Source organism: Ilyonectria robusta, assembly GCF_021365365.1.
Source record: "Ilyonectria robusta strain PMI_751 chromosome Unknown BGZ61scaffold_8, whole genome shotgun sequence".
In the NCBI taxonomy this organism is placed as follows: domain Eukaryota; kingdom Fungi; phylum Ascomycota; class Sordariomycetes; order Hypocreales; family Nectriaceae; genus Ilyonectria; species Ilyonectria robusta.
Window position 1 is genome coordinate 1,208,819 of NW_025764442.1, and position 27,989 is coordinate 1,236,807.

Consider the following 27,989-nt stretch of genomic DNA (forward strand, 5'->3'; position numbering starts at 1 on the left):
CGACGTGCCGTCACCTCATCCACACATCCATCCCGCCTTCGCTCGCCAGATATGGAGCTCGCCACTGCTCTCCGCTAGTTTCCGCCTCGCGCATTGGCTCGTGGCTCCTTGGGTTGCATCCGCGACATATAGCAATGATGCGATGGGACTCAACAAAAGGCCCGCTGAAGAGTGTCGAGGGCCGTCCCGAGCTTGTTGGTTTGATAACCGCATCCGTTTCGAACAGGATGGGCCCGATCCGAGACCGTCCATATCGGATACACCTCCTTCACCCGCCGTATGCATCTTCTTGAGTCAAAGTCGATATCACAGCCGGTCTGGATTAAGCTGACTTGCTGGATTGATGAGAGATTAGCTTCATCTAGATCTCGCGCATCTTTGAGGCGCTAGCATTCCTCATCTCCGAAATCTTGACCCTGAGAAAAGAGCCGCCGAGTAGAGAATTGTCTTGGCTCTGGTCGCTGTGCAGAGGTGACACATTTGGGGAAGCCTTCGAGTCGCCATGCTTGGTAATGAGACCAAGCACCCTTTCTATCGTCACCGAGGGGGATTTTCAACCATAAACCAGCACCACGTCGCCTGCTCCAGTGTCCGGAACATTGATGTGAGAACCATGGTGTTTTGACTCTGTGCCATGTTACGCTCGGATGAATCTCCGAGGAGGCTTCGATGTCTCACCTACCGCAGACTTGAAGAAGCTGCATTGACGAGTGTTGCAGGATCATATGTGTGATCTAGTAGGCTTGACAATTTGATTAAGCCTCCCTCCTCATATCTACGGCATCGAATCTGGATGGAACTGGATGATTCCCGTGGGGCCGTATGGTAGCATTGAGTTCAATGCAATCGAGGCAGCCGTGATATGTTCCGACTAGAATCTTGATGAGGTTTGATTCACACCGGAAGTGCGGCCACCATGACGCTGGGACCATGCAACCGTGAGCAACATCGCCGTTGTTGCTCAGTTGCAGTCGTAGTCGAAACGGGGCTTAGCTGACTTGTCCCTCGATAAGCAGCTTAGATCAACTACGCATGCGGTTGCAATTTGCCTGCTTGGGTTTCAGCCGTTGACAAAAATCGCTCGCGAGAACCATCTCTCTTGTCGTGATCTTTAGATTTGGCGATCCTGGGGCTATCATGGTGTTGATCAACGCTCACAGGCAACCGAAGGGTACCCCTGGGCCATCGAATAGGCGAGTGATGCTCGCCTGGCGATGGGGTGACATTCTTTCTAACCACCCCTTTTAATATCCGGGCTGGTTCTCTTTTGGGTCTCTGGTAGCGAGTATCTGGGGCCGCGTGATGGAGGGTCCAAGGGGCACATCTATGGTCGTGTCTCCGGACGCGTGTGCTTCCGGTGATGGCTTCTTCGGCAGCTTTCATCGGGGGCAAGCTGGGCGTTACCATTTAAGGGAAGCACCCCTGCTTCCTTGGATTGTGCAATGCGACGTATTCCGGCGAAATGATCTCGGGAGTGGCTCCCGGTATTTACTTATAGCAGACCCATCGACTGGACCGAGGTTTGCTTGTTCAACACTCAGAGAGCGCCTCAGCACATGTTACTGCACGCACGGATGATGTTCGATGTTCCAATGATTAGTGCATGGTGGCGCATCCCGAGGCTTGCCGGATGAATGGGACACATCGTGCCAGAGTAGCCGCTGGTGCTCGTTCTCGTATATAAGCATCCGATTATTCGCTTTTGTGTGCTGAGTACGTGGTATTTCTGACGTATGAATTGGAATTTCTTCACCCGTGAATCGGATGCTAGTTGGACTAGACGCATCTCGGTTGGGTTGTGTGAGGGAACTATGGAAGCCAATGAGAGGAGTTCCAAAGGAGGGCGATTGAGAGAGAGAGCTCTAAACGATAACCTTGGGGTGTAGATGGGTGCATTGTTGGAACGAAAATAGGGATTGGGAGTAGACGACGACGGAAGGACGCTCGAGGAATGTGGTGTTGAAGGAGTGTGGATATTCAACAGAGCTCAAATCTCTGACGTCGGGACTGTAATTGTGCCTTCTCATCCAACCCGGCTAGCACTTCTCGGCTGGTAGCTCCCAGGTCGGATAACGATAAGTCAATGCGTGGTGCTTACACCCTCTTCGACCCCAATACTTTTAGCTGGCGGTCGAAATTCGTTGTCCACTCGGATGTCTTATCCTTGGGTAAATGGAGTTGTAAGTGTGTGGCTCATCGTGTCAACAAGTAAAGTGAGTACCGTCTCAATCTCAACTCACAAATGTCATGGTTGGAATATACAGCTATCATTCTTGAGAATCATTCTTGAAAAGAACCCTTCAGTGTCCCGGAACAACGACGTCATTGCACACACACTTTCCAGGGACCACGACCACCCATGGACCCATAGCCCCAAGTCAACCTTGACAAATTCCCCTCAAAGCATTTCCCCCTAGTTCCAGTCTCAATGGACGGTAAGCACCCGCAGCCAACCATCTCGTCACCCTTAGTAATTCCCCACGAGCATGCCTGTTCCGTCGCTAGCGCCGCCTTACGCAACGGTTGACTCGGTTGAATCAGCCTCTGGGCCGCCCAAAGCAGCACGAAGCTCGGGCCACCCTCTCCTGTTTGCACTGTCAGCGCTGCTGATGTAACTGTGACTAAACCTCCACCCCGCCATCATCGTCACCAAATTGTGGCCCCTCAAACATGGCCGCGCGCGTTGGCGCTGGCGCTGGCGACGCCCGGCCGGCTTCGTCGTATTTCTAACGCCAGGTTTTCTCTTCCAGAACTCTCTCCCATCCAGTAGCAACAGCCTTGCATCACGCCAACCCCTCAACCCCTCACACCCTCCATTGCCAGTCCCCCATCAATATATAATACCCGATTGTCCCCACCGTCACATTTCCCATGTCGCTTTTCAGAAACATCTTCATCCCAGTCTTCGTTGCTTTGGCTGCCGCACTCCTCTTCCAGCATCAACTTCAAGACACCGCGACTACTGCCATTGAGCTTGTAAAGAACTACACCATCGCAAACAACCTCTTCCCCTTCGCCACCCAGGCCGACAACACCAACCACCCGAACCAAGATCAGCACCCAGCTTATCACCTCTTCGCAACCGAAATGTCTTCCCAGCGAGCTATCCGCAAGGTCATCCTGGCCATCGAGCAGGCCGAAGGCGCTGGTGCTCGCGTCCGCCGCTCCATTGGCACGCCGCAGCTGCGCAACTTCTCGCCCTTCCTCATGCTCGACCACTTCTCTATTAAGCCTGGCGCTGGCTTCCCTGACCAGTATGTCCTCCTTGAACCACTCTCCCCCCTTAATTGTGAACTAGAGGCTAACCGTACCTTTGCACAGCCCCCACCGTGGCCAGGAGACCATCACCTACCTCCTCGAGGGTGGTGTCGACCATGAAGATTTCGCCGGCAACAAGGGCTCCCTGTCCGCTGGTGACTTGCAATTCATGACAGCCGGCCGCGGTATCGTCCACGCCGAGATGCCCCGCCAGAACCCCGACGGCAGCGCCAACGTCGGCCTGCAGCTCTGGGTCGACCTCCCCCAGGAGCTCAAGGCCTGCGAACCTCGCTACCGTGACCTCCGTGCCTCGGAGATCCCCACCGTCGACGTCGACGACTCCCGCGTCACCGTTAAGGTCATCTCCGGTCAGAGCCACGGAATCGACTCAGTAAAGGACCTTGCCTATACCCCCGTTTGGATCCTCGATATTACCATTCGCCCTGGTGGCAAGATCACTCAACCCCTTCCCAAGAATTGGAATGCCTTCGCCTACACCCTCGAGGGCGATGTCATCGTTGGCAAGGACGGTCAGAGCCGTGTTGTCGAGCAGTTCCACAACATTGTCTTTGAGCCCGAGGGCGAGGTTGTCCACTTTGAAGTTGACGCTGGTGCCTCCAAGCCCGCCCGACTTGCTCTCATTGCCGGTACTCCTCTCGACCAACCCATCGTCCAGTATGGTCCCTTCGTCCTCAACTCTAAGGAGGAGGTGGCCAAGGCCCTCTACGACTACCAAAGCCACGCCAATGGATTCGAGCGCGCCAAGAACTGGGAGAGTGAGATTGGCAAGTCTATGATGAATTAAACACTGAATAGTTTGTGCCTGTGTACCGTCGGCGTTGAAATCGGGTGGGAAAATGTGCTTGATTAGCTTTTATATTAACAGGAGCGTTGATTATTGGGAATTCTGCACAGGCGCGGCGAGCTTGAGCTTGTGCCTAGCTATCTAGAAGAATAAAACACATCACAAGATAATCTCTGGAAACTTGCTCGCCTCCAGTGAAACTTGCCAGACGGGACGGCGGGGCGTGCTGTATATCGAGCGGTTTCATATGTCAATTCTGCATCGTTGCTCATTTCAATTTCACCAATGGCACCAGGAAGTTATACAGGTTGTGTGCCAAAATTATCTATTAATGTTCTCCAAGGAGAGCGAAGAAGTAGAGTCGCCCACCGAGGCCAGGCCGTAGGACGGGTATAACGTCCCTTCCAGAGCACATGAAAATGATGCGATGCCAGAAAGACATCACGAGAGTTGCCTCTTCATCCTCACCATGTCAATGCCTCCACACCACATAAAAGTCCTTCCAAAAGATCCCCATCCACTGTCATGAATTTCATCATTTTCCATTAGAAAGACGAGAGATAAACCATATGCATCATTAACCCTCAAAAGACCTGACCTTTCCATGTTCATTCACCTCATTTTCCGCGTTCCTTGCGCTGAAGATTGTCCGGATGCCGGGCCCCTGCACTAAGGAATATGATAAAAGGGTTCCAAATATTGGAGGTACAGGCGGGTATTATGTATCAAACATGTGCAACTTAAAAACATCAAATGTGGGTGACCACGGCCTCATTTAGAGGAGGAGAAGAGCGAGACCGGCAGCGGCAAAGACGCCAACAGGAGCCGCAGTCATCTGAGGAATACCCTAGAAATGTGTAAGTGACGGATTATAAGATAATCGGGAAATTTTAACTTACAGCGTTGTCAGAAGTGGTGCTGGCCGAGCCAGAGTTGCCAGACTCGGTGGAGCTGGAGCCAGCAGAGGCGGTAGCGGTGGATTCGCTGCCAGATCCGGTGCCAGATCCGGTGCCAGATCCGGAAGCAGACCCACTACCGGTCGCCGAAGCCTCGGAGCCAGACGACTTGGTCTTAGTAGAGCCGGTCTGGGTGAGAGTCTTGACAATCTCGGAGCCATCAGAGGTCACAGTGGTGGTGATGACACCCGACTTGGAGCCGGAACCGGAGCCGCCAATAGTAGTCTCGCCGGTCGTGGTAACAGCATCGCCAGCACTGTTGGTGAAGACACTGGTGAAAGTAGAGACCTTGCCAGAGCCAGAGCCGCCGAGAGTAGTCTCGCCAGTCGTGGTGACAGCTTCGCCAGCACTGTTGGTGAAGACGCTGGTGAAAGTAGAGACCTTGCCGGAACCCTCAGCTCCAGACTTGGAGTTCTTGTCGTCATTTCCGCTGCCACCGCCAAGGGTGGTGGTGGAAACGGCACTGGTGATGGTGGAACCATCTGAAGTGATGGTACTGAAGATAGTGGAAACAGTGGCCTGTTTTTTGGGTTAGAGATAGTGCAGAAGAGGACACTCGGGATACTCACCGAGGCACCCTTAGAGTTGCCGGATTCAGTCTTCTGAACAGTCTAGGTTAGAATGTGTTGGTCGTTAGTTGTCGGACTAAACTTACAGTGGAGCCGCTCTTGGTGGTGATGGAGACACCACCGCCTGTCATGGGCGTTAGTCATGTGGCATGGTGACATTACTGGGGAAAGCTGTGGTCTCACTGGAGCAAATCGCGATGCCATACTTGACAACCTGAGAAGCCTCACTCTCGCTGCAGATAGCACCGGAGCAGTCTCGGAGTCCGTAGACGAAGTTCTTGTTGGTGCAGAGGCAGGCAATGTCACCAGTGTCGCAACCAAGCTCGCTGGATTTATCGGCGCCGAGCATGTTGTTGGCGCAAGTTTGCTGGACGATGGTTAGGGGCGATGATGAATATCAGGCGAGGAACTTACACCACACGCGGGAAGGTCACTGAGGCTCTGGGCCATGGCGGCGGTAGCCATGCTGGCAACGACGAACAGAATGGACTTCATTTTGAAGGATGGGTTCGTTCACAACTCGTAGATGATTCGAAATCTGGGTGGTTATGTTAGTCTTGAGGGTGGGAGTCTTGGCGAGTAAAGAATGTGGGTGGAAGGTTGAGTAATGAGCGAGACGACAGGTCGAACTGGGTAGGTAGGGGAGTTGGTGGGAGAGAGTGATTCAAGGCCAGAAGAGAGGAGAAGGCCTAGGAATAAAAGAAGGCCAAATACAGGAGGCATGAAAATTGCAGGCACATGGTGTTTGCGTGAGACACACCAAAGCCCGGTTCCACACGTAGCACGGAGGTGCCGAGCGACGAAGAGCGCAACAGACGGTCGCCCAGTGATCGGGAACACGATGTGAACCATGAGATATGAGTACCAACATCCCTGTGCCAAGGCTCAACAAGAAACGGGTTGGGCTCCGAGGGAGAGTGAGGGGAAAGGGCGGGACGAAGTCGAGGGAGAGGAGGAGGAGGAGGAATGTGGGTGGGCGGCAGAAGCTTACCTGGTATTGATAGGCGACCGAACGAGGGAGGTCCTTTCGTGAGAGTGAGACGGAGCGAGGCTGGTTGGGGACGAGGCTTGGAGTGGATGAGGTGAGTTATGAAGGTGTAGAGAAGAAATCTTGAAGGCAGAGGCGGTGGTGAATCAGGGTGGGCGAGGTGTTTTAAAGGCGTGAGGGAAGGAGCACAGCAACCGGCCGGGAGGGCTTAGCGGCGGCTGGTTGCCAGCTGCCAACTGCCAGTTGCCAACTGCGCGTGGAGGCAAGCCGGGATACCTTAGGTTTTGCGGTCTGCCAGGGAAGGTACGACATGGGATGGACCGCCATGCTCATCTGCATCTACATCATCTCTGCCATCTGCGTGTAGTGGCAGGGAGGTGCGGGAGCAGCCCGTCGCTCAGGTAGCAAGACATCCTTGGAGAGCCACACGCTAGAGTTGCATACCCACCACGCTGGCTAGGTATGACATGATGGGAGTGGACGATGCCTGCCCAGCTGCGGAAGGGTACTAAGGCCATGTACTTACTACGTAGTTCGGCTACGGGGAAAATGGATGAGCGCAGGGGCTGGTGTGGATGGTGTCTGGGGATCGGGGATAGTAGATGGGGGTGTCTAGGATGAGATCAAGGCGTGGAAAGCAAAAGAGCCGCGATCGAGGGCCCGCTTGGAGCCTTCAAACTAAGCTCTACTAGCAGTAATACACCGTCAAGTAGTGTAAGCAGTTCGTCCTACAAACAATCGTCAGAGCTCTCTGCGCGAAGTGGTATGCGTTCTATGATATGACGCAGGCGGCCTCTTTCTCTTGCCACGCGAACGGCCATGTGAAAGGCCATGTGAAAGGCCATGCAGAAAGCCACGCAACGCATGCACGTTTGTCAATGCCTGGCTGTCGAGGAAGCTAGCCGGCAGCGAGAAGCAAAAGCAAAAGCAGAGACAGAAGCAGAAGCAAGCTGGATCGATACCTCATGCACCTACGGCTTTGATACTACCACACTAGATCGCCAAATCGGAGACCCCACTAGCCACCGGACGCTAGGGAGAATTGTCCAGGGCCATCGGACGATGGGCCGCTACGGAACACCAGTCCTTGCCTGTTCTGGAGCGCTTGGTCTCTCGGTCCCAATCTATCACGGAGTCTGGCGGAAAATTCTCATTGAGGAGCGTCCTGAGAAGCTTCGGAGCTTAGCCTGGACCAAAAAGACGGCTTGTGGGCGGTGTAAGACCCAAAGAGCAAGCTGGCGATTGCCCATTGCAGCGGGTGAGGCCGCCGGGGATGGCTGCATGCACACCACTGGGCTGCTAATTCAACGTCGCTACCTGGGTAGGTAGGTAGGTAGGAAGACAAGAGTACCTACTCCTAGAAACCTAGTTCGTTTGCCGCTCGACAACGACCACAAAGCAGGCACGAAGGAATGGTATGACGAGCGTGTGATTCCTGCCGCAGCAACCATTCTCCAGCCCAGTAACAGCAGGCAATACTAACCTGATTGTTGCCAGCCCTGCCCACTAACCCGCCCGCTTCCCGGCCTCTCCCAGCCGTAAACACGTGTATGGCCACGAGTTGGAGTAGCCAAGAGCAAAGTAAACCAGTGAGTGCATTGATGAAGGTCGATCAATCCGGGCCCAGAGCCCAGGGCCCCAGTTGGAAGCCAGCACCAACAACGCCTAGCTGCAGCGAGGTTCAATGATGACCTCAGTTGTTGTCGGCCGATGATCGCACGGCGTTGTCCGATTGGACAATGGACCAGTTTTCAACTTTCCCTTCCTTGGACATCTGGGTGTCTGGATGCGCTTACCCCACTCCCCTCTACTGAGCTTGCTTTTGCAGACCCACCTCTTCCGGTTCCCTGGCCACCGACCTCCCGATGCGACTGGCACACTTCTCGATCCAAGATTCCATCCATGCTTGTGTCCCATCTCGAGCCAACCTCCGACGTAATTGATGGATGCACAGCTGCTTCTCGGTTGCAACGGCGCTTGGCGGCCCTCGTCACTTGTTTTTCTTGCTTGCTCACTGCGTACGTACCTACGTAGTACCTGCTTTCTCCATTAACCAGCCCCGCAAGTGGAGGTCATACCAGCCTGAATGAGGTCTGCATCCTCATCTGCTCGAAACTAGATGCGCTGGACTTCCGCCCACTACGCAGCACCCCACACACACTCACTCTACCCCTCCTCCCTTGGGCCTTTGGCCTTCGTCCCCCTGCTCAGCTGGTGGCGGGTGGCTTCGCCAGGGCAAGGGAGCCACTGAGAGGCGCTGAGAGCCACTGAAGCCACGGAATACAGGGATTTGGGGCCCGACCACCTGGCGGGAGTTGATGTCATAGGATCGCCCACAGGTGAATGGCCCCATTCTCCCTCATCATAATCATGTCGAAAGGCCAGACCGACTTGGACCTAGACGCGACAGCGCTACGAGACCGAAAGGTTCTGGACTCGCACCGCAATCATTGTATGTACAGCCCGGCCGGTAAGTGACGCCAAGTCCAGTGCCCCTGAGCTACCTGTTTTGGTCTACTTCTTCCGCTGACCATGATTCCGATCTACACCACTACATGCTGTCCGCCGTGAACGGCTTCATCTTTTTGCTGTTTACTAAACCCACCAAGTTTAATTAAAAACTTTGTTGTTGGTCATAAACTTTCGCGTATCCCGTCGTCATTCTACCGTCAAGTCATCCGAGCTACCTCATATGTCACGCAGCAAGTACGGAGTACTTCGCATGCTGTCATGGGTGTAACTGGCGACCGCCACATCGGTCCCAAGCGAGTTGATAGCCCACTCAGCTCAATCAATGTGGCTGGGTTCTTTTCTTGACTCCCTTCACTTACTCGCCACTGCGACGTAACCTCGACAAAGATCGGACGCTTGCTTTGAAACAGAACGGCCATCTTATTGTTGCACGAACTGCGTCCACTTAACTCGAGACGCAATTGTGCCACCATTTCCTGTCGTGGGCCTCACCTGTGCAACCTCCATCCAAGCCAGCCGGGCCATCACTCTCACTGCTGCACTTATCCACCTATCCACGCTCTCCGGCCATCTCCATCTGTTTGCCATGTCTCACCAACCTGCACATCTGTCCTCCCTTCAACTACCAGCCTCTTGACAGCGCTGCTTCTGCTTGGCGACACCGCCCATTGCCTATGATCCTCTCATTTGACACAAGCCGCCGTTCGTTCTGAAAGTGGAAATCTGTGCCTGGCCGTCTAACTAGGTCTAGGCAAGGGGCAATTGAGGGAGCCGGACTTAGAGTGCACGCAAGGCTAGCCCCAGGTTGGATCGTCCTTTTCAGCTCGACAGGTCCAGTTCGGCTCTGCACCAGCCTCAATAGATTGCTGCACCCAAATGGCGCCCAGAGAACGTCCAGGTCCACACCGCGCCAAAAGAACGGCCGAGGCCTTACACCCGACGGGCTGCCGTTGGCTAATGCGTGTCTCACCCCCTCAACTCTTCCCAAAATCTCGACCACGTCACGGCTTTGGCGTTCATGCCTTCGCTCTTCCGCTGCGGTCCAGAGGCTGGGAATTCACTGTTCTAGATCTTAGCGGAGGCAGCCCACTACACTTGCACATCCATCCCAACCACCGCGACTGCTCACTGACTGACACAATAGACTTGAACAACCGTTGTCTTTTTGGGAGACGCTTAAGCATCAATACTAATCAAATATCTAAAGTAGCCTGACGTTCAGAAATGTCACAAAACCAATCAACCCAGCAAACGGCCAGGTTTGTCCTCACAAAATACTCCATCACAGGCATGCCGAAAGGGAATCAATGCCAAACCCCCGATATGCCCTCAATAGCAAAACAAAAGACCAGACCACATTACCATTCTGTACCTAATCATACCATGCTTTCTGACCCATGTCGTCGTGTTCATCTCATCGACCATCATTATACACATTCTCTGCCTGGATAACATATTGCGACTTAACCGCTGCACATAACGCAGGACTCAGGGTTCTCAATGGAGCCTGTCAAACCTGGTTAGCGTTTGTCGTCTCATATCAAACGGGATTTTGGCAACTTACAGGCCAGCACAGCATCCGAGTAGATGTCGCGCTCACGCTCCTCACTGTCCTCGTCCTGGTCCTCGGATTGGTTGCTCTTCTTGAGGCTCAGCTCCTCATCCTTGATCTTTTCGGTGGGCTCAGTCGGGAGAGTCTTGGGGCTGTCACCCTCCTCGACATCGGCTTTCATGGAAGGCGCCTTGCCCGGGGGAGGCGTGGGGGTAGGAGTAGGCATCCCGCTGGGGTTGAGAGAGTTGCCAGAGACGCCGTCCTTCCTGCCAGCAGCCACGCCGCGGGGAACCGCAGATGGGGAGGACATGTAGCTCGTTCCGGAAGGAGGAGCTCGCTTCTTCAAGGTTCGGGCCTGTCCCACGTTGCTGTCGGCAACCTTAAGTGCCTCCTGATCAACAGTGAACTGGATGGGAGCGGCAGCAGCCTGGGTGCGTAGGTAGTACATGCCAGTCTTGAGACCGAGCTTCCAGCCAGCAAAGTGCATGCTGGTAATCTTACCCATGGTAGGGTCCTTCATGTGGATGTTGAGGGACTGGGACTGATCAATGAAGGCACCTCGGTCGGCAGACATCTGGATGACTTGACGCTGGGAAATCTCCCACACAGTCTTGTACAGAGACTTGATATCAGCGGGAATGTTGGGGATGTTCTGGATGGAACCACCCTCGGCAATGATTCGGTTCTTCATGGCATCAGACCACAAGCCCATATCGACTAGGTCCTTGAGGAGCCAGGGGTTGACAACCTGGAACTCACCAGCCAGGACACGGCGCTGGTAAATGTTTGAGGTATAGGGCTCAAAGCATTCGTTGTTGCCTAGGATCTGCGAAGTACTGGCCGTAGGCATGGGGGCGAGGAGCAAGCTGTTGCGAAGGCCATGCTCCTTGACCTGCTCACGGAGAGTCTCCCAGTCCCAAAGGTCAGAGGGCTTCACGTTCCACATGTCAAACTGAAGGATGCCCTCAGAAGCGGGAGAGCCCTTAAAGGTGGAGTAGGGGCCCTGCTCCTTGGCGAGCTGCACGGAGGCAGTCAGGGCAGCGTGGTAGATGGTCTCAAATATCTGCTTGTTCAGCTCACGAGCCTCAGGGGACTCGAAGGGCATGCGAAGAGCGAGGAAGGCATCGGCAAGACCCTGGACACCAACGCCAATGGGTCTGTGGCGCATGTTGCTGTTGCGAGCCTCAATGACGGGGTAGTGGTTGACGTCGATGATCTTGTTCAAGTTGCGGACAACGACCTGGGTGACTTCGTGCAGCTTCTTGAAGTCGTAGCAGCCCTCGTTGTAGTCGACAAACGAAGGCAGAGCCAGGGAGGCAAGGTTACAGACAGCGACCTCATCAGGGGCACAGTACTCAATGATCTCAGTGCAGAGGTTGGAGCTGCGGATGGTGCCCAGGTTCTTCTGGTTGCTCTTGCGGTTGCATGCGTCCTTGTACAGCATGAAGGGGTTGCCGGTCTCAGTTTGAGCCTCGAGGATGGCGTACCACAACTTCTGAGCCTTCATGGTCTTGCGACCCTTGCCAAGCTTCTCGTACTTCTCGTATAAGGCCTCGAACTCCTCGCCGTAGCAGTCGGCAAGGCCAGGGCACTCGTTGGGGCACATCAGAGTCCAATCGCCGTTCTTCTCAACCCGCTTCATGAAGAGATCAGGGATCCAAAGGGCTAGGAAAAGATCGCGGGCGCGGACCTCTTCCTTGCCGTGGTTCTTGCGCAGGTCCAGGAACTCGAAGACATCCGCGTGCCAGGGCTCGAGGTAGATGGCGAAAGCACCCGGTCGCTTGTTGCCACCCTGGTCGACGTATCGAGCAGTGTTGTTGAAGACACGGAGCATGGGAATGACACCGTTGGAGGTACCGTTGGTACCGGCAATGTAAGAGCCAGTGGCACGGATACGGTGAGCGTTGAGACCGATACCGCCAGCCATCTTGGAGATCATGGCACACGTCTTGAGAGTGTCATAGATACCCTCGATGCTATCCTCCTTCATGTCAACCAGGAAGCAGGAAGACAGCTGGGGCTGAGGGGTACCAGCGTTGAAAAGGGTGGGCGAAGCATGGGTAAACAGCTTGCTGGACATGAGGTTGTAGGTCTCCAGGACACGCTCAATGTCATCGCCCCAGATGCCAACAGACACACGCATGATCATGTGCTGCGGTCGCTCAACAATCTTGCCGTCAATCTTGAGGAGATAAGATCGCTCCAGAGTCTTGAAACCGAAGTATTGGTAGTTGAAGTCGCGGTCATACACAATCGCGGAGTCGAGCTCCTCCTTGTGTCGCATGACGCACTCATAGGTCTCCTTGGAGATCATGGGCGACAATCGACCGTTCTTTTCGTTGACATAGTGGTAGAGGTCGCTGACAACAGCGGACCACTGCTTCTTAGTCTGCTTATGGAGGTTGGAGACGGCAATGCGGGCCGCAAGGATGGCGTAGTCGGGGTGCGTAACGGTCATGTACGCAGCAGTCTCTGCGGCCTGTAGCATCCATGTCAGTCAACTGAGGGAGCCTTAGAGGCCGTCTGGGACTTACGAGATCGTCTAATTGGACAGTGGTTACACCACCATAGACACCTGAGATGACCTTCTGGGTGATGGCGACGGGGTCAACGTGGTCAACGTCCAGGCCGTAACACAGCCTGGAGACACGGGCAGTGATCTTGTCGAACTGGACACGCTCCTGGCGTCCATCTAGACGGCTGTCAGCATTAAATAAGCGCACTCGGGTTAAGGAGATACATACCGCGCTTTCTGACGAACATGGCGGAGGATGTGAGGGTTGATTGATAGGGAGGTGGGGAGGACGGGATGAACCGGATGCAGGTTGATGCAAGGCTCTCTTCCCTACTAAAAGGAGTAGCTGGAAGACAAAGCGGCTTCCAAAGGAAGATCTGAGGCTCTTGAGACAAGATGGGGGGTTGTCCAAGGTGGTTTGCAGTAGTTTGTCGAGGGGATGTGGGATGCAGGTTTGACAGGATGGTCGAGGGAGGTTTTATGGGAGGCGCGTCTTCTGAACGCGACGCCAATTTTTAGCGCGACAACATCCAAGCGCATTAGGAAATCCATTAAAGTCCCAAGCCCGCAACCTCAGGCAACGCCCGCCCGCCCATGCAACAATCTCCCGACAGTGGCTCCAGACGGGTTCGTTCGGGTTCGTTCTACGCTCTAGAACTCGGTGAGAGCATCGGATTTCGTCGTAACTCCTTCTTTCCGCCATGGAAACCGCGATCCTCAACAATCTGCTCCGATATCGCGTCGCCGCGTCCCCTGGTCAATGGGCATGGATCGTGGCGGGGTCTGGCATGGGACTGGCGCGCGCAGTCACGTGAGTGGAGATGCAATTATTAATTGTCCAGGCTTGGCGGTGAATCCACGGGCCAACCACTCGTAATCGTGACTGAGAACGGATGGAGACGTGCCTGGAGGGACAACCAATAAGCGAGCAATGCGAACAATGCGAACAGGGCCTGTGTGACTCTTACAATCCGATGGTTCTGCTGCCTGTTAGCCACTCAAGCGCCTTTGTTGCAAGCTGAACCCATGGTCTTGAGAAGGCTTCTCCTGCGAGCCCCAACCCACAATCTTTGCTTCAGATCCCAAACTGCAAATCTGAGATCCATGACCATGGCTTCAGTGCCGTCGGGCTCTGAGCCTGAGAGTGCCTCAAGCTACAAGCCCAGATACATCGATGTGCGTGCCTACGTCTATGACCCAACCCCAAATGTGGAGACTTTCCTTGACTTACACAAGAGATGCGTCTGGTAGATTGGCATAAACTTGTCAGATCCCATCTTTCGAGGCCGATATCACGGCAAACAACGGCACCCCGACGACCTCGCTGGTGTCATCAGCAGAGCCCGCGAAGTCGGCTGCTCGAAACTCATAGTCACGGGCTCTGACCTAGGCAACTCTCGCGATGCTCTCCAGCTCGCAGACGAATATCGTGAGTTTATTCCGGTTACTTATTCCGGCATACGATTGTCGACTGACACCTACAAACCTAGCCGGGACTGTCTTTGCGACTGCCGGCATTCACCCCTGTAGCAGTGCAGTCTTCAGTACTGTCGGTCCTTCCCACGAGTCTGAACATACAACCCCGTGCGACCCAGACCCAGAAGCGCCAGTCTCCGAAGAGCATCCCCCTGACGCTGAAAAGACAGAGAAGCTCATTGCCGGCCTCAACACTTTGATTTTCGAAGCGCGGACTTTAGATAAGAAGCACCTAGTCGCCATAGGCGAATTCGGCCTCGATTACGACCGTCTGCACTATTGCTCCAAGGCCATCCAGCTGCACTCGTTCGCCGCTCAGCTCAAAGTCGCCGCCTCTTTGAGCCCCCAGTTGCCCCTGTTCCTACACTCGAGAGCTGCACATGCCGACTTCGTGCGGTTGCTCAAGGAAGCATTCGGTGAGAAGCTGGAGAAGCTCGACAAGGGTGGCGTTGTTCACAGTTTCACTGGGACAGCCGAGGAGATGCGGGAGTTGATGGACCTGGGACTGTACATCGGTATCAACGGCTGCAGCTTCAAGACGGGTGACAACTGTGCCGTCGTCAAGGAGGTTAGTCTCGACCGGCTCATGATTGAGACGGACGGGCCCTGGTGTGAGGTCAGACCGAGCCACGAGGGCTGGAAGTACTTGATTGAGAAGAAGGACAAGCCCGTAGGAGAAACAGAGCAGAACGGATCTGCTGTTGCCCCTGAGACAGCGCCGAAACAGCAGAAGCAGAAGCAGAAGCAGCCCAAGAATCAGAAGAGGGCGCCCGAAGTTCCTGACCGCTTCAAGGTGGTCAAGAAGGAAAAGTGGGAGGAGGGAGCCATGGTCAAGGGCCGCAACGAGCCATGCAGCATCGAGCGCGTGGCCAAGATTGTGGCGGGCATTAAGGAGGTCAGCGTCGAGGAGGTGTGTGAGGCGTCATGGCGGAACACGGTGGCGGTATTTGGAGTAGAAGATAACTGACATTTGGACGGGAGTACGTTCCGTCACGGGGTATCAATAAGAGAAAAGGAGACAGAATAGACGCCATTTTAGATCCGATACCCATCATGTCATCCCGGAGCCCTTGTGACCGTGTATCCTGCCATGCCTGACAATTCCTGTTGTTACTCCATCCTCCCCTGTCATCCATCCGGGCATTCGTTCACCGTCGACTATCCCGGCCTCTACGAGTTGCCGCACACCAGCCCACACGTGGGTGCCCTGAAACGAGATTTTGACAGTTGGTGTCCATGCATGCAACCCCTCTGCGTCCTCCATCGCAGCATCATCATCGCCGGAGGTATTTGCCTCTTGAATGACTGCGTCGATCTTGCTTCGTCGGCGTTTTGCCTTTTTGTTACCGTCCTTGGCTTGATCGGCATTCCTCTCATCATCACTCTCCACAAGCGTTCGCAGTAAGGGAAAGGGGTCCTGCAACACAATGTCGACCCTCTCAACACCCTTTCCATCTGTAACAATGCCGGCGTCTCCAAATCGTGCTTTGGCCATCACTTTTGCGCGCTTTGCAGCCCGCTGTACTGGCGTCAACTCCGCCACCCGCTTTTGGCCAATACCTGAATCTGATGATTCTCTGGAGAGCGGCGGCGTAGGGAGCACTGTATCCAGGGGCGATTCTTTCTTCTTCTCATCGCTGTAGATGCTCCAACCTCCACCTGCGCAATTCGTGCGCCCCGATCCCTTCTTCTCAAGGATGGCCTCCAAATTCCGACTCACGAGGTTGCTACTTTTGAGAGTGTACCGTTCCCGAGGACGAGAGAGGGCCTTGGGAACTCCATCCACGATCAGACTTTGCAGACTCCTGGACTCGCCCGAACTGGTGGAACCGGTATTTTGAGACTTCGTGACATAAAGAGCAGGGGCGCCATCCGGGAACGCAACGTAGACGGTCCGGGATGAATCAAAGTTTGCAGCAGTGCCAGATCCGTCTCGGCTTGACAAGGCCAAATTAGTGGCGTATGGTGAGTCGATGACAAAAATTCGCAGGATCAGAACAGGTAGATCCTTAGGTCGGTGAAATTGATAATGGGTCTTCACATCGGGCAAAACCTGGTCTTGGAGGTTCTGGAGAAATGTCGACGGGTGAAACCGGGGGATGGCGAGACTCTTTCGATCAACTTTGAGAATTTCCTCGTCGTCGGCATTCCTGGATGGCGGCAATAGAGGCAGAATCTGATACGCTGACCACTTTTGGGAGGTGGGATTCTGCTCAAAGTAGGCGAGATCGGCCATGGCCAGTTGGTACAGCGTCAAGCCATGTCGCCAGTCGCCTTCGAGTATGCGGCTAATTACATCGCGTTTTGAGCCTTTCTGCTGCTGCATTTCCAGGTATAGTTGATGAAGTTCGTCAGGAGACTGGCATGGGGGGTAGATGTCATCTGGATCCTCGTCCTCATCGCCTGCCCTTTGAAGATAGGGGATGGCACTGGGGAGACTCCCATCATCGAGCCAATCCAGCGCGAGCGTGATAAGTGATTCACGAGATAGACGATTAAGGCTTTTCTGCACTGCTGGGTTCGCAGAGTCGACACGAAGTGTAGACGGCAACCTGGCTGTGGTGGGGACAGAAATACGCGCCATTGTTGAGAGCTGGCCGCGATGGCAAAATCAATCAAAAAGCGTGGAGGGTAACAAAGCGTGATTGGCAAGGCTGAGATGGCAATCCACAGGAATATCCCGCTGGGCGGGTGTCGAGAGTCGGCTTGACGTCTTGGACAGAGAGTAATTACGTCCCTCTGGTTTCACACTGTTTACACGCGACACTTCTAATTGCGGGAGACGCGTTGTAGTTGAGCCGCACTTGACCCGAGGGGCGCTACGGATTTAATGCACAGGCCACACTCGGTGGAGTAGCGGCTAGTCATGTGATCAGCCGCCTTCCCCGTGCGTATTGTCGCTTCAAGCTCTCGATGAGGATCTCCCCGAGGGCTCTGTAGACGTAAACAGTGACGAGGAAGGCCACGCCGTTTTACCCCATTTTAGCTGTGGGACGACTTGGGTTCAGGTATGGTATGACTCGGCCGTTCCATGCACTTGATTAATCCTGAATTTCCTGGTCGTCAGTGACCCCACTCTGATGGCAATCAAATGCTACCTTTGGAAAGACGAGACGGTTGGGCGGAGACGTCCAGGGGAAATATCTGAGACGCCTAAGTTATCCAGGGCCCAACAGCTCCATCTGCTGTTGGTGATGAACTCCCCGATGACGAGGCCGACTCGTTGACAAGCCCACGACTGCACAGGGTATTGATTTTGCATCGAGCGAGACTTCGGGGAGAACTTCGGTCCACCCCCCACGCAGTGGTATAACAGGGGCGATGACGTTCTCAACTCAGGTGCAGATCTCGGCCGGCAGATGCGCGAATACCGACTGGTCTGGACGGTAGGCAGAAAATTGGGTGGGGGTGGTGTGCTAGTGGTGTGAATAGCGGGTGACAGGCTACTGTTAACTGGTGACGGAAACCGTGGGATGCATACGAATGACATTTCCTGGAGCGAGCAGATGCTCTGGTGAGGTTGCAATATTGTACGTACAATATACAGAAAACGAGCCGGGGAGTTCGCGAGCTGAGGCGGGCCCCCAGACTAATAAGCGAGGAACCACAGGCCGGGGAGACTTTGCTTTTGGCATCAGCGCCCGCGTCCATCCACGCCGAGGCTGGGGCCCCGTTTTCTCGGGGAGTTGGAGGGCTCAGGCGATGGCTATTGGCCAGTGGGGTGAGATTTTGTCATGCGGTCTCTTAATCAGTCGGGGGATTGAAGCGCACAGCGACGCACGACGAAGCCACCGCCCACGCAACCACGCCTCTTCTGGTTAACTGCCCACCACGAAGAGTTCCTCATGGCGGCTTTGCATGCGCCTGGTACAAGGGGGCTGGTGTCACGGACATACATGCGTGCATGGGCTGGCCTAATTTCATTGTGATTCACCAGCGATGGTCTGGTGACTCTTTCTGGAAGTGTGCTGTTGACGGCTAAGTACTTCACACTGTGCGAGGTGTCAGCCGTCACCGTTGTGACATTTTCTCCCTCGTACTACAAGGTGTGTCTTGGTGCGATATAATTTACATCGTCCGGACATTTGCACTTCAAATGACGGTGAGAATATCCCGAAAGTTGTGTGTGCGAGAATTATCGGCTGCACGATTCAGGGCTGGTGGCCGGCCCGGAATCTCGGAAATCCCAACGTTATTGCGTTAGAGGTAAAGTTTGGCGACGCCGAAGGAATTCGCCACGGGCACTGGATTCACGCTACCGCCGAGTCTTGGCATCGCGGCTAGACTCCCTCTGAGCCACGGCTGTTTACACTCGCTGCACTGGCAAAGCGTTTTCTCGTAAATGTAAATGGGTTGTAACACGAAAGTAAATATGGGCAATTGGGAATGCTTATTTAGAATCTTCGCGTAAAGTCTTATTTAGATACTCGCTCCGACCATTTTGCCGCCTTGATTAGTGAGCATGCGGTTGCAGACAGACATCACAGCGTCAACTCAGCGCGGGTCGCAGATCGGCTGTCAAAGGACCTTGGCTGAGTGACCTTTCCATACTGTGCATGACCTAACTTGGGAGCCAAGTGGAGCTCCCCTTTGTTCACGATCGTCCCTCGGAAGAACACCGACAATAGGAAGAGATGGAGCCAGCCAGACGCGCTGCTACGTCGCATCTGGCTCACACTGTCCGTACGAGTGGTCCGGGTACGGTCGGCGGCCAGGTCTAGAGTCGCATCTTGCAGCAAGTTGACGTCGACAGGGAATAACTTTTCTACTGCTTTTGGAGAGGTACAGGGAGGAGTACTACGTAGCTACAACTCACAGGGACCTGTGTGCCATGGACGTGGGGGACGATGGAGGAGCATGGAGGAGCAATGGAGGGGATCCCGGGAATTCCACGATTCCATGGGCTGATTGTTAAGCAGCGCTGGATGCGAGGCCGGTTCGGGGCCAGTCAGCGGTATTTCCCTCTATGGTGGGAGGGGCGTACCCCACTGACGCTCACTGGCATCAGCACTGCTCCTGAGCCGGCCAGACACTGATTGGGTAGCTTTCGCCGGCTCTGGGTCGGATGTGTCTTCTGCGCTTGTTTTCTCGTGGTTTGTTTTTCGGGCGTTCCCCTCCTCCTCGCTGGGGACGTGGGACGGTGCACTGTGATGACACTGGGTGGCACTACCTACCTAGGTACGTGGGCAAACCTACCTATGTTGGGATGACTACGCGCACCCGACCACTAAATCCGCTACAGCCGCACCGCCGTGGTGGCCATCCACTGCTCATCGCAAAGCCACCCACGCAACGCTACCACGACGCGCCCTACCCGCTAAAAGAACCCCACTGCCCACTGCCCACTGTAGCATGTACCACTGCCCCATGGCTTCGGCGGCAATCGGCTCGCGAGTCTCGACACAAGCATCCACTGTCTGAAAACCCGCCCCAGTACTCGCCGTGGACGTTTCTTTCTTCCTCCACTTCTCGCAACGCCCATCTCGACCTTTCTCATCCGCAGAGAATCAATCGCCCATCGACTTCGACGACTTCCACGGACCTCGACGACTTCCGCAGTGCCGCCCATCGCCCGCTGTTGCTGACGTCGCCCTTCGAGTCACGCCTTTTCGCCTCTGACCCAGTAACAAATTTTGTCCCGCGAAGGACCATACAAACCCCGCTCCCTCGCTATTGAGTGACGGCGTGAGTGATTGCCCAGGTGCCGCATCCGGCTTCAACTACCGTCGACCTGCTACGAGGTCTTTGAATCTTCACCTCGCCAACAAGAGGAGGACCGACTTGGGTTTTTTCTGCTGGGGGGAATTATTGTCACCGCCGACTAGTCGAATTTTCGCTCACGACAACCCTTTCATCTCATCATGGCCAGCTACAACGGCCGCCGCGGCCCCAACGTGTCGCAGTACCTCCGGGACCTCAACGCCATCAACCGCCAGGAGTCCGGCCAGGAGGAGCCTTTCAACATGGAGGAGGATCTCGCCCTGTTCACCAACACCCAGTTCTTCGACTTTGAGACTGGTCAAAACACCGACTACCAGGCCCATGCCGCCAAGGTCGAGGGCGAGACTGCTCCTGCGAGCGCTTCTCCCACCGAGGACATGACTCCCGCTCAATCGGTTATGGGAGATCTCTCCAGCCTCGATTTCATTCAGGGTAAGTTAGGTTCCTGGTTCCCTTCAAACTCACAGTCACACTCGATGCATCTTGGCCCCTCCTGCACAGAAACATGATCAACAAAGGTCATGAAAGGTTCTCTGGATGATTGATTCATCATGAGATTGCCTGAGCTGCAATGCATTGACACGAGCGAGTTCGCTTTGGCGGTCTGCTTCGCGTCTTGCCATCTACCAACATGCCCAATGCCGCTCAAGTGGACGGCCGAGGGACATGTAGGGGAACATGCATATTGGGCTGGTCTACAGTGCAATGAACTGCACCACTCCTTCAACTCACCCCATCCCCCACCCATGGATTTACCCTGTTCGTTTATGTGCGCCGGGGGCCTATATTATTGGGACAGAGTTGTCTCAGTATGCAGGCTCGCTCAAGTGTGGCCCGGCTGGGGCAGCAGGATGAACCTAAATGGCTGGATGGGGGGATGGTGCCTATGGTGCAATATCTCGTGATTTGCCGACACCGATCACGACATCGGGAGCCCCCCCTGTCCTCTACCAGCTCCGCTTCCCAAGATGGGCCAAATCTTCCCCAGTCTCCATTCTCCAGGCCCGCTACCTCGACGTCGACTATTCTTTAGTTCCCTATTGTCAACTCTACCAGTCTCACTTCTTGTCATGACTGTTGTGTCTTCAAGACCCTCGCTAACCACCCCACGATGGCAGGCGACTTCAACTTCCCCGACTTTGCCAACGCCTATCCTTCTACCCCCTTGAATGCCTTCCCGGACAGCGCCCAGAACTTCCAGTCCATGCAGGCCAACCCGTCGTCTGCCTATCCCCAGGTGCCCCAAACCCAGCATCACCAGGCTCACTATGCCCCGTCTACCGCTCCTCAACCTGCCGAGAAGCGCAAGTCCGAGAGTGGCGCCAGTGTCAGCTCCGGCTCCGGCTCCGGAGCGTTGAACTTTGAGGATGCCTCCCGCCATGCCGCCGAGGAGGACAAGCGGAGGCGCAACACCGCCGCTTCCGCCCGCTTCCGCATTAAGAAGAAGCAGCGAGAGCAGGCCCTGGAGAAGTCCGCCAAGGAGATGACCGACAAGGTCTCCGCTCTCGAGAGCAAGGTCCAGCAACTTGAGATGGAGAACAAGTGGCTTAAGAACCTCCTCGTGGAAAAGAACGAAGGAAACGATGAGATCGTTACCATGTGGAAGGAGTTCGCTGCGTCCAAGCAGACTGTCGAAAAGGCCAAGGCCAAGGCCAAGGCCGCCTCGGAACCGGAGCCGCTGAAGGAGGATCTATGATGCCCTTTGACGGTTGGCCCGCGAAATATATGGACGACAATGTGTTGTGACGGGGGAGGGGGGTTGGCGTTCTTCTGTATGGGTTGTGGTCGGGGGGGGGGCCGGGGCGTTTGATTGAATTCCAAGACCTGGATAACCCCAGGCGGATGTGCTCCGGGTTGGCCTTGAAGGCTGCCCATATCATGCATAGATGAGGAAGGCGATGGGAATCATCTGGTGTGGCGGATGGGGATAAATGCATTACGAGAGCGACCGATAGAAACAGTTCTCGGAGTGGTGGGACAGGTAACACGGCAGGTTCTTGTCTTTTTTTTTTTTTTTTGGTTGTTTGCAATGATATCAATGGGTATACGATATATCGTACAATTTAGTAGTTCTATGTCGAACCGAGCCGTCAACAGGCTGCTCAACTCGGCCAATACTTTCATCTTCACCTCACGTCCCTTACGATACAGGTTCGATGGTGTAGCGCAGCGCTTCATCAACCTCGTCGCACCGTCCTTGACCATGGCGATCCTCAGTCCTTCCCCACACTCCCGTTGCCAGCTGGCTCCTCGGCATCCCGCTTTGCCCTCAGGGCCTCAAGCCGCTGCTGGTTCCGCTTCCCTAGTAGCCGCAGCGTGGCCTCGCGCTCGTTCTCCGTCATGCCAGTCCAGTTTGCCACTCTCGCCATGGACCCATCTCTGTTAACGACAAGCGGGCCCATCGCGTCCAGGCGGAGTGACTCTCCCACGCGTAGCGTCGTCACGCCATCGCCCTTGCCGCTGTCGTCTGCGCTGCTGCTACTGCTGCTGCCATTCTCCAGCGGCAAAGGCAGCGGGAGCACCTTTTCCTGCTGACTAGCTGCGGCGTGGCCGGCGGTTTGGGCCTTGTCTGCTGCGCCCTGATCGGCCATATTGGCGGTTGGCGAGCCCGAAGCGGAAGCTGCTGGATGTGGTGGTGCGGTGTGTGATGTGCTCATGAGCCGCCTGAGAGTGACAGAGCAGCGTGGGATGCGCGCGAGCATATTTGAGCGTCTGGCCAATATCTCCGTTTCCGACCCACGGATCTGAGCCCAGATACCACCCAATTGGACTTTCAATTCCTCCCGTCCAAAGCCGCAAGCCCCTGCTGGTAGGTTAAAATGACGCTGAGAAAAGATCCAGATGTGGTAATTCACAAACGGCGCGTGTGGAGAGCGAGACTGAGTGGGAGAACTGAGTGGGAGAAAAAAAAACCCCACGCCCAATTCGGAAAAGACCCTGCCGACGGGTGATTACATATGCACGATGCGGAGGGATATTGGGGGATGGAGTGGGAGCCGTGGCATCGACGCGGGATGCAAGGCCAGATCTACGGTGCGGGATGGATGATGCCATCGCCGGGCGTTAGCAATGGACAGCTTTGATAGGTGCATAGTCTCAGTTCTCGTAATGGGATGCATCTAGGGCTGCCCAGCACGATCCGGGGCGATGGCGAGATGAGCAGGGGTCAATGATGACTACGGACAAATACCTATCACGGGAACTTGTACGACGAGAAAGGCAAGAACATAGAAAAATGGAGTAATAGTCGGTTTAATTCGTAATCCCGCCGTGTTCCCTGCGCTGCAATGCGGCTAAAACGAAAGAGCCATCAAACATCATCTAGCTCGAGTGAGTTATCCCGGGGGGATCAGCTTGCAAAAAAGCTGCTATCCCGTCTTCCCCGGTCTACATCGCCATAGATTCTGCCTATAAACAAACTCCCCTTTCACATCTACACCTTTACACTTCCATCACGACAACCGGTGGCTGAAATTTGGGGACCGTGTCTCCCAGCTCTCTCAGGCAAGTGTCGGTTCGCGCTTGGAAACAACGGGTCAAGTGTAATCTCGCCTACAGGGTCTTCTTGTGCCTACGCGGGAGTCAGCTGCTGTTCTGCCTTGCCGTGGTTCGCAAGTCGCCAGGGTAGAAAACTTACTTGTGGACAACACGCTCAATTCCGTCCAGACCCATCTTCAGTACGTCCATTCTGGGACCATACGACAGACGTACGAAGTGGTGGCAGGGGCTGTCGAAGAGATCACGACGGCGCGAGGGGTTCAGGTCGAAGAAGATACCGGGCACAACGATGACCTTCTCCTCGAGACAAGCTTGGAAGAAGTTGAGACCGTCGGCAATAGACTCGGGAAGACCCTCCAGGTTCAACCAACTACGACATGGTTAGCTCTGCCACTTGCATCACAGACGTCCAGGGGCGAGTAAACTTACAGGTAGAAGGTCGAGTCGGGCACGTACTTGATGACGAAACCCATCTCGCGCAGGCGTCGAACGACGTAGTCACGCTTATCCTATGAAACAGTTAGTCACGCCTTCTCACTAGGAAACTTCGAGTAAGCACGTACCCGGAAATGAGCCTGGAGGTGAGCCATCTCAGTGGCCACCAGACTAGGGTCAAGCATGGGAATAGCGGCCTCCTGGAAGGGATGGCAGGCACCACCATCGAGGTAGCTGCCGCAGGAGCCAATACTTCACAATTGTTAGTTACATTAATGTTAACCAGGGGAAACTCGACGACATACGCATTGATGTACTCTGTTCAGATACTGTTAGCGTGAAACTCTTCTATAATGACATTTGGGCTGTGCAAGCTTACCCTTGGGGCCTAAGATCCAGGCAATTCGCCATCCGGGAAGGCGGAAGCGCTTGGTGAGACCGTCAATGATGAGGACATCATCCTCGTCGACGTCCTCGACGTTCTCGGCAGCAGAAATGGTGGAACCATCGCAGTTGCTGGTGTAGTTGTAGCCGGAGTAAAACTCGTCGCTGATGAAGGTGGCGCGGCCACGGCAGATGTCCTGGATCTCGGCGAGCTCAGGGTTGGCGACAACACGGCCGGTAGGGTTGCGGGGGTTGGAGGTCAGGATGACCGAAGTACCACGAGCAATTTCCTCGGCAATCTTGTCGGGGTGGATGTGGTATCCGTCGCTCTCGTTCAGCGGGACGGGAATGGCGGCGAACTGTGTGGTTTGATTAGTACTCTAGTCGCAGGGGGAAATCTCCCCGGCATGTTCAGCCAAGTCTCAAACCCACGTTCTTGAAGAGACTCAGCATTTCGTTGTAAGCTGTGTAGTCGGGCAAGAAGAAACTCAGGTATGAGTTGCCGAGGACGGCGGCGATTCGGATGAGACCAGCACGGCCACCGGGGACAATGGCGACGTTCTCCCAGGTGTACTGGCTGTCCTTGCCCTTTCGGTGCATCTCATTATAGAGGTGGGCAACAGCCTCTCTCAAGGGCTTGATACCGGCAGTGGGGCCGTACTCTCGGCCGGCCATGGAGACATCGACGGTCGTGGGGCGGGGGAAGCAGCCGGCAATCTCGTCCTCAACCTCGGGGGCACCCTGGCCCAGGTTGGCCCACAGATCGGGCTCCTCAAGGAAGCCATACTCGGAGGCGCGCTCAGTGCACCAGATGACACCAGTGGATGATCGGGAGGCGTCGAGGCCGGCGTGGGGCTGGTGACCCTCGTGGGCGTTACGGAACTGGCGATGGACCTTGGACTGGACCTCTGTTGAAAAGCATTAGTACCGCTCGGTGTGGAAAATGGTTAAGCTACGTATTTAGGATGTGAAGTGCAGTTGTGGTGTTGACCGGCGGGCATGCGTGTGATGCGGCTGAGGGCTGAATGCCGACGATGACGTTATGTCAAGGGAGCTCTACAGCTCGTTGGATGGAGAAGGAAAGAGCTGGGGGGGAGCTGGAGGGGTTTGTGCAGCGGCTTGCCAGGGTAGGAAGGTGGTGCAGGGGAAGTGTGCAGGTGCGCCGCCCCAGAAAGCTGGCACTGGGTGGTAGCCGTAGCCCTGGGCAGGAGCCATGGGTGGTAGCCAGGCTGGAGCTGGGTAAGGGCAGGAGCGGGCAGGCCGAAAAGGCGGAGAGCGAAAAGCTGACCGAAAGGAAAATTCGGGGTCAGTTGGGCGTCGAAGATCCCTCCCCAGGCGTCTCATGATGCCCAAGGATTCGACGAAATCCGCTAGCGGGAGAGTGGGGGAGGGGGAATGTCGCGGGAAGGAGGTGAGACAGGAGGGACAGGAAGAGCACAGTAAACGCCAAGCTGGAAGAAGAGCGGGAGAGGGACCCAAAACTGCAGGAAAGGTGAGGCTGACCGCTTGATGAGGGCTCGCCAGAGCTGAAGCGACGAGCACCCAACGTCTTAGGGGCACCGGTATGGCGGTTGATGGAGAACTTGCGGCCACCGAACATGATGAAGAGGGGTCAAGGCCAAGCTTGAAAAGGCGGGATGTAGTGAGGTGGAGTTGTCGTCGGCGACGTGTTTAAAATAAAAAATCCTGCCTCGCGTATCTTGAGGACAAGAGATGGTTTAGATAAGATGCTCGGTGGGAGACAGAGAGGAGCAGGAGCGGGGACTGGTGATCATGCCAGACGAGGCTTTGATCGGAGATGAAGATATAGAGGAACGGGATAGAACCAGGGGAAGTTCACAGAGAGAAGGAGAGGGAGAAGGGAAAAAGCTTCTGGGATGGTCGAAAGGGGCCTTGGATATAAGTGCAAAATGGGCTTGTCGGGGGCGTTGCACGGGGATGGGGCCGGGACGGCGCCGCAGAGCGCAGAAGTGCAGAAGCGCTGGGATTTGTTACGTGGTCTGTGAGTGTTTCTGCAGTGAGCAATGAGCAATGAGCGGCGAGCTGGGAGCAGCAGCGATCCCAGCACTGACTGGTTGTTATTGGATTGCATTGGACGGCATGACGATTCCGGATTCACCAGCGGCGAGCTTTTCCCATGTTCCATGACATTGGGCTGGGCTGACGGGATGGCGATGGAATCTAGGCCCAGCACAGACGCCCCAGAACACGCCCAGAACACGCCGCTATTCCGATGCTTCCACCCACCGTCCACTCTCCCGCTCACTTCTGCAGCGGCAATCCTGGGGCATATCCCCTGGATATCTCAGCCCAGGTACCTATCTGGTCCGATTGTCACAGGCCGCCCACGGCTTTGTTGGTGACCGAGACCATTCTGCTTCCTTTTGGGGTGTGAGTGTGGGGTGGGGGGAGGGACCAACGTTGATCCTTTTTTCCCGCCTCACCGTACATCGGATTTCGACATGTTACTCGTCGTTCGTATCTAGCTGCCCGAAACCGGCCACGACGACTATAGCCAGTGACGAGACATGATTTTTTCTTCTTCTCCTTCTTGGCAATTACCAAGTCAGCTGGGATTCCTCCCCTAAAGATGCCGCAACTTCCTGATTTTGTCTCACAGGGTTACACCTTCGCCTGTATCTATCCATATGTCTCACCTGGGACCTGCGGGAGGGCAACCAAGTGACGTGCGGGCTGGTCTTTGCGTGCGCGGCCCCATCAATCACATCCGGGCACGACATGGTGGCTCCTTAGCTGCGCTTCTGGTTGTCAATGGCCAGCCAGCGAATGACCTTTTACAACAAACGTGTGCGGATACACGGCAGCACCAATCCACAGCCGTAATGCAAAAACGCCCGCGCCCATCGCCACTGCATAACCCGAAGGGGTAGGACGATATTGAGCATTTTGCTGACTTCTCACCTTCGTCTTCACCTGTTGTTTAGTTGTTACCCAACCCAGCGCTGGCCCCAAGCTCCCGGCCAACAACAGAGCTACACGACTCGCTGTGCCCGAAACCTTCAAAACCCACAAAGTGGCCTAGTCCACTCGGTGGACGTTCCCAGGTGGAGCTATTATCCCACGATAACTCGCATAAACCAACCCGGCGGCAGGGCCATGCCCGGATCTAGGTGCCGGCCCGGCCCCTTGACCGTTCTAGGAAACCGCACGAACCTCTAGAAGGCTCGAAGCAAGCAATCCATGATGCATGGAAATAAATGCCATGCCTCTTTCTCGTCCTTCTCTTCCCGTCTCTCGCCGGCGGACGCGACGACCCCTTTTGGCCCCAACTTTGGGATCCATTGAGGGGCGCCTCCGTTCGCAGTGATCCGTCTATTGGATGCTTGGACGAGCTTGGAA

At 55.2% G+C, this 27,989-nt stretch overlaps 10 protein-coding genes across 10 annotated transcripts; 5 read left to right on the plus strand and 5 right to left on the minus strand.

Annotated features, from left to right (window-relative positions):
• Positions 1–3,087: 3,087 nt before the first annotated feature.
• Positions 3,088–4,063, plus strand: BGZ61DRAFT_350545 (RmlC-like cupin domain-containing protein; the record flags this gene model as incomplete). Its single annotated transcript, XM_046240242.1, has 2 exons — positions 3,088–3,254; positions 3,322–4,063. 2 exons carry the CDS (start codon positions 3,088–3,090, stop codon positions 4,061–4,063), a joined length of 909 nt encoding a protein of 302 aa, XP_046105494.1.
• A 775-nt stretch (positions 4,064–4,838) lies between these two features.
• BGZ61DRAFT_531758 (uncharacterized protein) lies at positions 4,839–6,083 on the minus strand (the record flags this gene model as incomplete). The annotated part of the gene is made up of 6 exons (XM_046253767.1): positions 4,839–4,910; positions 4,963–5,538; positions 5,589–5,621; positions 5,675–5,712; positions 5,772–5,955; positions 6,003–6,083. 6 exons carry the CDS (start codon positions 6,081–6,083, stop codon positions 4,839–4,841), a joined length of 984 nt encoding a protein of 327 aa, XP_046105495.1.
• A 1,235-nt stretch (positions 6,084–7,318) lies between these two features.
• On the plus strand, positions 7,319–8,137 carry BGZ61DRAFT_224149 (uncharacterized protein). The gene has a single exon (XM_046238142.1). It carries the CDS (start codon positions 7,420–7,422, stop codon positions 7,903–7,905), a length of 486 nt encoding a protein of 161 aa, XP_046105496.1. The 5' UTR covers positions 7,319–7,419; the 3' UTR covers positions 7,906–8,137.
• A 2,286-nt stretch (positions 8,138–10,423) lies between these two features.
• Positions 10,424–13,458, minus strand: BGZ61DRAFT_224159 (ribonucleoside-diphosphate reductase large chain). The gene is made up of 3 exons (XM_046238143.1): positions 13,345–13,458; positions 13,135–13,292; positions 10,424–13,079 (listed from the first exon to the last, which is right to left on the minus strand). The coding sequence occupies exons 1-3, from the start codon at positions 13,361–13,363 to the stop codon at positions 10,584–10,586; spliced, it is 2,673 nt and encodes an 890-aa protein (XP_046105497.1). The 5' UTR covers positions 13,364–13,458; the 3' UTR covers positions 10,424–10,583.
• Positions 13,459–14,225: 767 nt separating this feature from the next.
• Positions 14,226–15,558, plus strand: BGZ61DRAFT_531760 (uncharacterized protein; the record flags this gene model as incomplete). Its single annotated transcript, XM_046253768.1, has 3 exons — positions 14,226–14,291; positions 14,367–14,544; positions 14,606–15,558. 3 exons carry the CDS (start codon positions 14,226–14,228, stop codon positions 15,556–15,558), a joined length of 1,197 nt encoding a protein of 398 aa, XP_046105498.1.
• An 84-nt stretch (positions 15,559–15,642) lies between these two features.
• Positions 15,643–17,175, minus strand: BGZ61DRAFT_350932 (centromere protein Chl4/mis15/CENP-N; the record flags this gene model as incomplete). Its single annotated transcript, XM_046240284.1, has 2 exons — positions 15,643–15,759; positions 15,790–17,175. The coding sequence occupies 2 exons, from the start codon at positions 17,173–17,175 to the stop codon at positions 15,643–15,645; spliced, it is 1,503 nt and encodes a 500-aa protein (XP_046105499.1).
• A 3,185-nt stretch (positions 17,176–20,360) lies between these two features.
• BGZ61DRAFT_224196 (uncharacterized protein) lies at positions 20,361–22,267 on the plus strand. The gene is made up of 2 exons (XM_046238145.1): positions 20,361–20,744; positions 21,431–22,267. Exons 1-2 carry the CDS (start codon positions 20,453–20,455, stop codon positions 22,006–22,008), a joined length of 870 nt encoding a protein of 289 aa, XP_046105500.1. The 5' UTR covers positions 20,361–20,452; the 3' UTR covers positions 22,009–22,267.
• A 52-nt stretch (positions 22,268–22,319) lies between these two features.
• On the minus strand, positions 22,320–23,469 carry BGZ61DRAFT_450187 (uncharacterized protein). The gene has a single exon (XM_046245703.1). It carries the CDS (start codon positions 23,012–23,014, stop codon positions 22,526–22,528), a length of 489 nt encoding a protein of 162 aa, XP_046105501.1. The 5' UTR covers positions 23,015–23,469; the 3' UTR covers positions 22,320–22,525.
• Positions 23,470–23,548: 79 nt separating this feature from the next.
• BGZ61DRAFT_450190 (pyridoxal phosphate-dependent transferase) lies at positions 23,549–26,659 on the minus strand. The gene is made up of 8 exons (XM_046245704.1): positions 26,133–26,659; positions 25,062–25,537; positions 24,625–24,988; positions 24,551–24,563; positions 24,374–24,497; positions 24,240–24,319; positions 23,950–24,180; positions 23,549–23,883 (listed from the first exon to the last, which is right to left on the minus strand). The coding sequence occupies exons 1-8, from the start codon at positions 26,227–26,229 to the stop codon at positions 23,865–23,867; spliced, it is 1,404 nt and encodes a 467-aa protein (XP_046105502.1). The 5' UTR covers positions 26,230–26,659; the 3' UTR covers positions 23,549–23,864.
• On the plus strand, positions 26,654–27,809 carry BGZ61DRAFT_477227 (uncharacterized protein; the record flags this gene model as incomplete). Its single annotated transcript, XM_046248868.1, has 3 exons — positions 26,654–26,943; positions 27,250–27,516; positions 27,575–27,809. 3 exons carry the CDS (start codon positions 26,654–26,656, stop codon positions 27,807–27,809), a joined length of 792 nt encoding a protein of 263 aa, XP_046105503.1.
• Between the last annotated feature and the right edge of the window lie 180 nt (positions 27,810–27,989).